The sequence below is a fragment of the Anopheles bellator genome, unplaced genomic scaffold (genome assembly GCF_943735745.2).
Source record: "Anopheles bellator unplaced genomic scaffold, idAnoBellAS_SP24_06.2 scaffold00413_ctg1, whole genome shotgun sequence".
Lineage (NCBI taxonomy): Eukaryota > Metazoa > Arthropoda > Insecta > Diptera > Culicidae > Anopheles > Anopheles bellator.
Genome location: NW_026684538.1, coordinates 1 through 6761, shown reverse-complemented (window position 1 = coordinate 6761; position 6761 = coordinate 1). Strand labels below are relative to the sequence as shown.

General features: G+C 44.5%; 5 protein-coding genes across 5 annotated transcripts; 1 reads left to right on the top strand and 4 right to left on the bottom strand.

Moving 5' to 3' along the window:
• Positions 1-58: 58 nt before the first annotated feature.
• On the bottom strand, positions 59-775 carry LOC131214281 (succinate dehydrogenase [ubiquinone] cytochrome b small subunit, mitochondrial-like). The gene has a single exon (XM_058208663.1). The coding sequence runs from the start codon at positions 681-683 to the stop codon at positions 210-212; it is 474 nt and encodes a 157-aa protein (XP_058064646.1). The 5' UTR covers positions 684-775; the 3' UTR covers positions 59-209.
• Positions 776-962: 187 nt separating this feature from the next.
• On the bottom strand, positions 963-1720 carry LOC131214284 (general odorant-binding protein 72-like). The gene is made up of 4 exons (XM_058208666.1): positions 1697-1720; positions 1392-1470; positions 1120-1320; positions 963-1048 (listed from the first exon to the last, which is right to left on the bottom strand). The coding sequence occupies exons 1-4, from the start codon at positions 1718-1720 to the stop codon at positions 963-965; spliced, it is 390 nt and encodes a 129-aa protein (XP_058064649.1).
• A 297-nt stretch (positions 1721-2017) lies between these two features.
• LOC131214283 (glutamate receptor ionotropic, delta-1-like) lies at positions 2018-4311 on the top strand. The gene is made up of 5 exons (XM_058208665.1): positions 2018-2408; positions 2471-2715; positions 2903-3029; positions 3098-3723; positions 3805-4311. The coding sequence occupies exons 1-5, from the start codon at positions 2018-2020 to the stop codon at positions 4309-4311; spliced, it is 1896 nt and encodes a 631-aa protein (XP_058064648.1).
• Positions 4312-5282: 971 nt separating this feature from the next.
• On the bottom strand, positions 5283-6207 carry LOC131214280 (succinate dehydrogenase [ubiquinone] cytochrome b small subunit, mitochondrial-like). Its single transcript, XM_058208662.1, has one exon. The coding sequence runs from the start codon at positions 6113-6115 to the stop codon at positions 5642-5644; it is 474 nt and encodes a 157-aa protein (XP_058064645.1). The 5' UTR covers positions 6116-6207; the 3' UTR covers positions 5283-5641.
• Positions 6208-6394: 187 nt separating this feature from the next.
• Positions 6395-6750, bottom strand: LOC131214279 (general odorant-binding protein 72-like; the record flags this gene model as incomplete). Its single annotated transcript, XM_058208661.1, has 2 exons — positions 6395-6480; positions 6552-6750. Coding segments are annotated over 2 exons (285 nt in total), but the record flags the coding sequence as incomplete, so codon positions are not given.
• Between the last annotated feature and the right edge of the window lie 11 nt (positions 6751-6761).

The window sequence follows — 6761 nt, the reverse complement described above, 5'->3', positions numbered from 1 at the left end:
ATATTATGAAGCAATTTGCATATGTCCATATAACTTGGACACCATTAAATTTGCGCCAAAAAGACAATTATTCCCTACTTTTCTTCTTTTTATTTTCGTTTTCTTTGCATAAATAAGAATTACATAACCTTTACTAAAGTATGATTTTTTTCGGTCGATTTTGCAGCAATTAACAACCCGCCGTCGTTTTAAGGTGAGTGTCTGTTGTTCTAATGTTCTATTGCCTTCGTCTTCCACAATTTCCTGACACATGCCCCAATGCCGATATCATTGTAATTAAAATGGAGCAATCCACCCAGTGTGGCCGCCGATAAGATGAGCAGCAAGCCGTGCGCTATCTTCGGCACGGTTTTTCCAAACAGGATCGGTCGCACGTAATCCGTGACAATAGCTTCCAGGCCCCAGTGCTGATGCATCACGATGCTTACGGCAATCAGTGTGTCCCCGGCATATGAAGGATACATAAGGCCGACTGGTAAAGCACCGAGCAGTGCCACGGACAGGACGCGTTCCGCCCTCCACAAGCCAACATTGCTGCTCCCTCCTGCGCTAGCGTTCCGGGCTGGAGACACGGCAAACCGACGCAATGCGATGACGGTAAACGGTCTGGGTTTGATTTGGGACGAAAACAGCGGTGCGTAGAACGCACTGGTTTGTACAGCTTTTCTCCCGGCGGCCAACATCACCAACAAAACTGATATGCAAAGCGGATTATGTATTAGGAGAGCCTATGTTTTCTTTCGAACACCTATTTTCGTTTCGAGTCGATCCTCAGTGAAAGTGACACTGACATGTGACGTAATGCCAAATGGTTGGGGCTTTCGATTTGTACTAAACTTAAACTGCATTAACCGAGTGTTCTAAAAACAATAGAATGATGTTGAAATGTGAATTTTTCAAAAGCTGGCATTTTGGCCAAGTTCCACATAACACAAAAATCGTTATTAAATGATGAGTAATCTTTATGGGAAAATGAATTTAGGATTATTTTTGTAGAAGCATTGCACCAAAACGTACGAAGCCTCACAATGGTCCTTGATGTCCTTCGCTGAGAGAGAAAAGAAAAAAAACAGCATTCAAACAGTAGGCTGCATAAAGCGCGCGATACAGGATAATTACCAGCATTCTTGCACGCCTCTAGTCCGGTCCGGAAGTCAGACTTTAAATCATCCGGAAGCATGGTGTCGATTTGCCGGAGTGACTTTTCATAGTTCACCTTGCCCCTGCGCGCAACCTGCATGATTTCGAGCAGGCAGCTTACGTAGCATTTAAATTGTTTCGTGTCGGTGAAAACTCCATTGCTGACGGCGTCGGCCACAGCTGCATTGGGGAGGAATAACCACTTAAAAGTTAGAGTTATGCACTTCGCTGCACAAATCCGCCTACAGTACCGTCTGTAATTTGATGCTTCGGTTGGCATACTTGTCGGAAGGTTTTCGCCGTCTTTTGCAACTGTTCCATGGTAATGCTCTAGGGAAAGCCAATTAGACGTTATTAGTGTAACTCTCAATGTCTTCGTTGCGAACATAGAACGTCTCAACGGCGCCCTAAATTAATAATGATACGGTCACCGATTTATTATGCTATATTACAATTGTCGGCAAAAGGAGAAGAATAGGTCAATAGGAAATTGTGAAAACTGCACTCCCACATCCACAACCACAAATTATTCACTTAAATTAGTAATTCTGCAAACTGTAGCCAGGTTTCCGTAGCTCATCCTTCGCGTATGACTGCGTTTTCCGGCCACTTCAATTATCGACCAACAGATCGGACCTCAATATTGATGATTCTATGCGTAGCGTCGATGCGAAAATCCGCAGTACATATATTCATGCAGCGCTAGACCAGCCTTTCGAAGGATAATGATGACAACTAGGATAATGATGGCAATAAAAATGCCCATTTGCGAAACTACAATAGATCATCGTGCAAACAAAATCATATAAAACAAACACAGGAGAATCCAAATGTACGCCAGTAAACTTATTCCTGGTCAGTGCGAAGGTCTTCTACGATGAGTTTAACCACGAGCCTTATGGCGCCTGAGGACATCGGGTCTGCTCCCTCAATCGGTGTACTATTACGGTTTATTATCCTGAAGTACTACGCGCATTACTACAGCGTTTGCTCCATCGGAAACGACTTCCTCAGCGATGTGCAGGTCGGACGAATACTGCTGTCTACAGACGCTCTACATTCGGGAGTCGCTTTTCAGCTTGCCATCGATGCTGGATGCCAAGCATTCGTAGTGGACGAGCCGGGTATAGGGAAATTTTTGGACCGGTACATTCCAGTGCACGACACTGCCAGTCAGCGATCAATGGACAAAAGTGTGATTCTTTTACTAACCGATGAGAATCGCCGGGACATGCTGGAGATGATTGCTCAACATGAAACGTTCCGTGGTACGTCTTGGAGGTAATCGAAGTAAATGCATCATGTCCACTATTTTAAACTCATTTTCAAGAAATCCTCAACGTGCTCATCATCGTCTACGAATCTGGGAACGAGCGACCTATCAGTCTCTACAGCACCGAAACTACGTTCGTCGGTGTGCTGGAAGCTTACAGCATGTCCCTGCGCCCTATCGAGGTTGATTGGAATGATTGGGAAGGTGTGGACTTTTTCCCCGACAAATCGAGCGATCTGCAGGGATATGTGATACGTATGGCCATGTGTAACTATCTACCTTTTACGGGCTACGAGCGGGTGGTAAGTTATTATATTTGGTAAGTTTAGCCAGCAGCAATCTCATTCAGCAGCAACACTTAACGAAATTTAGAAATAAAAACATTTGTCCCTATCGTAATTACAAACAAGTTCAAAGTAAAAATTCTCCTCGCTGGCCACAGTGTTAAATTGAGAGGGTCCCATACGTTTGTTTTGATATATCCTCTAGGAACCGTGGAGTGGTAATGCGTACGATCCCAACACAGGAACTAGGTCGATTTGGCTAGATGGCACCGAGCTGCAGTTAATCGTGTCCTTCTGCCAAAAACGGAACTGTAGCCTCCTGGTCTACACTGGTAAGGGCTTCGATGTTGTGTGGAGGACAGTTCCTCATTCGAAAAATTGCATTTGTCTTCTCTTCCAGAGGATGAAGACGAATGGGGAACCGTATACCCGAATGGGACCGGAAACGGTTTGTTGGGCAGTGTTGCCGAGCGCCGTTCGGACCTCGCGGTGGCAGCTATCTATCACTGGCTGCAGCCTTATAACTTCAGCGAATACACGGCGAGCATCAGCCGCTCGGGAGTTACGGTATTGGTGCCGAAACCTCACGTACTTCCCTTTTGGCGTACCCCTTTCCTTTCGTTCTCTGGACCGCTCTGGGCGGCCGTTCTGGGCACGTTCGTGATGGGTATTGGTGCAACCTTTTACGTAGGTCATCTTCGGCACCGTTTGCTGGTAGCCATTGACGGCGATAGGGCAGCGTCGGAGAAGCTAACGCTAAGTGAAGCTGTATTGATGATGGTCGGCTTTTTTGTGGCCCAATCCGGACCCATCCGTACTGACCTGTTGTCTTGCGTGGTGCTCTTTGCCTCGCTTCTGCTGGCAGGATTCATGGTTAGCAACTGCTACAGCGCAGGACTGGCGGGCATCATGACAGTGCCACAGTACGATAGGTCCATCGATACTGTGGCCGAATTTGCGGCCAGTGGGATGATATGGTACGGACCAACGCCTTATTGCTTGGAGGAGATATTCAACGCCACGGAGGTGAGAAAAACATGTCGGAGAAAAATGCAACGGGAACTAACAATAGCCGTGTCTCTTTATTGTTGCCTCTCTCATGGACAGCCCTACTTGAAGAAAATTGTCTCCAGCTACAGAGTGGCATCACCGCCGGAAACAAAACTCCATGCGCAAGCGGCTAAAACCGGGTTCATCATCGAACAGACACAGAACGGAAACTTTGCTCCGAATGACTTTCTCGATCGCCGGACCTCGACGTTCTACCAGAAACTGTTGGACGATGTATACTTTCAAAATTGTGCCGCCCTCAGTACGAAAACCAATCCACTACGGGCCTCACTGAACGACTATATATTGCGCGTGCAGCAGTCCGGCATCCTGTATCACTGGGGAACCATGACGGCCATCCGCTACCTTCCGACGGAAGTGTTCCGCAATATCGCGAACGCACGTCAGCATCTTCACGACGGGGACGCTGCTCCTCTCGAGATCGGCCATTTCCTCGGCGCATTTTTCATTTTGGGCTATGGACTGCTCTTCGCCGGATTAGTTTTCTTTTTTGAACTGTGTGGCACTAAAATGGCCAAGCGCTTGAAAGAGCGTTTGAGATAATTAGCAAATTTCTACAGAGGGTGCTATCTACCTGTGTGCTATGTAATAGAAAATATGTGTAATTGTTCTTTAAATTATGATTAACCCTTGCCTTGCCCTTGCCTATGATTAACCCTCGGGATAAAAATCCCGCCTAACCACGTTCCCGTGACGTCACTAAAAACATGGTATATCATGCAACCGAAATAACAATACACAAAAGAAGAGTAAGTAGAAAAGTGTGGTTAAAATTTGATAGTTACAAATAAAAGAGATAAACGTAATAAAAATTGGAAGGTGAGAAAGCTCTCATTCCGAGGATCCCGATGATCCCGAGTTCAAAAGACTTCAATTTCCCATCCGTCTTGCAATCGCTATGACCATGAACCAATCACAAGGCCAATGGTTGAAATTTTTTGGTGTGAATTTAAAAAAATCAATGTTTTTCCCATGGTCAATTATATGTGGCATGTTCGCGTTCATATTATTATTGAACATGCCACATATAATTGACCATGGGAAAACATTGATTTTTAAATTCAGACCACAAACTGCGTGCAGCTCGTGTGCATTGTTTGTTCTTTGTTGATAATAAAACAAAAAATATAGTGCGCCACAAGTTAACTGAAAAAAAGAAACCCAAAAAAGTCTAAAATGCCAAGTCTAAAAAAGAATCGTCAAAGTACTAGATTTTTTATCCTAATCCTAATAGAAAAATAACTTGATAAAAACCCCAATTTGCCACAAGCTCATAGAACATAAAACAGACCGAATTCGGGTTTCACATTCAAACAATCATATTTCGCGGAAACACCAACAGTCGGTTCACTACAACTACGTTTGCTCAGTACATCTATTCCTAAGCTTGAAACATGTTTTGTGGTCATAGTTTATCGTTATAAATTCAATTAAGGTCTTTAACAGTTAGCAGGAGAACGTAAGTGAATAGTGACACAGATTGAAGAAGTCATTTCAATATAACTGATTCAGTTGTGCACTTTACATGAAGGCTCCGCCGGGATGAACTATGTGTGAATCAAGAAGAATTACCACCTACAAAAATGTGAGAAATCAGTGGAGAAAAGTCTCTAAAAAATCGACCTCAAATTGACAGCATCTCTGCCATCTGCAAAAACTAGGTTATATTATGAAGCAATTTGCATATGTCCATATAACTTGGACACCATTAAATTTGCGCCAAAAAGACAATTATTCCCTACTTTTCTTCTTTTTATTTTCGTTTTCTTTGCATAAATAAGAATTACATAACCTTTACTAAAGTATGATTTTTTTCGGTCGATTTTGCAGCAATTAACAACCCGCCGTCGTTTTAAGGTGAGTGTCTGTTGTTCTAATGTTCTATTGCCTTCGTCTTCCACAATTTCCTGACACATGCCCCAATGCCGATATCATTGTAATTAAAATGGAGCAATCCACCCAGTGTGGCCGCCGATAAGATGAGCAGCAAGCCGTGCGCTATCTTCGGCACGGTTTTTCCAAACAGGATCGGTCGCACGTAATCCGTGACAATAGCTTCCAGGCCCCAGTGCTGATGCATCACGATGCTTACGGCAATCAGTGTGTCCCCGGCATATGAAGGATACATAAGGCCGACTGGTAAAGCACCGAGCAGTGCCACGGACAGGACGCGTTCCGCCCTCCACAAGCCAACATTGCTGCTCCCTCCTGCGCTAGCGTTCCGGGCTGGAGACACGGCAAACCGACGCAATGCGATGACGGTAAACGGTCTGGGTTTGATTTGGGACGAAAACAGCGGTGCGTAGAACGCACTGGTTTGTACAGCTTTTCTCCCGGCGGCCAACATCACCAACAAAACTGATATGCAAAGCGGATTATGTATTAGGAGAGCCTATGTTTTCTTTCGAACACCTATTTTCGTTTCGAGTCGATCCTCAGTGAAAGTGACACTGACATGTGACGTAATGCCAAATGGTTGGGGCTTTCGATTTGTACTAAACTTAAACTGCATTAACCGAGTGTTCTAAAAACAATAGAATGATGTTGAAATGTGAATTTTTCAAAAGCTGGCATTTTGGCCAAGTTCCACATAACACAAAAATCGTTATTAAATGATGAGTAATCTTTATGGGAAAATGAATTTAGGATTATTTTTGTAGAAGCATTGCACCAAAACGTACGAAGCCTCACAATGGTCCTTGATGTCCTTCGCTGAGAGAGAAAAGAAAAAAAACAGCATTCAAACAGTAGGCTGCATAAAGCGCGCGATACAGGATAATTACCAGCATTCTTGCACGCCTCTAGTCCGGTCCGGAAGTCAGACTTTAAATCATCCGGAAGCATGGTGTCGATTTGCCGGAGTGACTTTTCATAGTTCACCTTGCCCCTGCGCGCAACCTGCATGATTTCGAGCAGGCAGCTTACGTAGCATTTAAATTGTTTCGTGTCGGTGAAAACTCCATTGCTGACGGCGTCGGCCACAGCTGCATTGG

Coding starts and splice junctions, on each gene's coding strand:
- LOC131214283 (XM_058208665.1), top strand. CDS start 2,018: ATGAGTTTAACCACGAGCCTTATGGCGCCTGAGGACATCGGGTCTGCT. Junction 2,716..2,902: donor TTACGGGCTACGAGCGGGTG/GTAAGTTATTAT, acceptor TATATCCTCTAG/GAACCGTGGAGTGGTAATGC. Junction 3,724..3,804: donor AGATATTCAACGCCACGGAG/GTGAGAAAAACA, acceptor TCTCATGGACAG/CCCTACTTGAAGAAAATTGT.
- LOC131214280 (XM_058208662.1), bottom strand. CDS start 6,115: ATGTTGGCCGCCGGGAGAAAAGCTGTACAAACCAGTGCGTTCTACGCA.
- LOC131214284 (XM_058208666.1), bottom strand. CDS start 1,720: ATGAGCTACGGAAACCTGGCTACA. Junction 1,471..1,696: donor GCTACGGAAACCTGGCTACA/GTTTGCAGAATT, acceptor GGCTTTCCCTAG/AGCATTACCATGGAACAGTT. Junction 1,321..1,391: donor GAAGCATCAAATTACAGACG/GTACTGTAGGCG, acceptor TCCCCAATGCAG/CTGTGGCCGACGCCGTCAGC.
- LOC131214281 (XM_058208663.1), bottom strand. CDS start 683: ATGTTGGCCGCCGGGAGAAAAGCTGTACAAACCAGTGCGTTCTACGCA.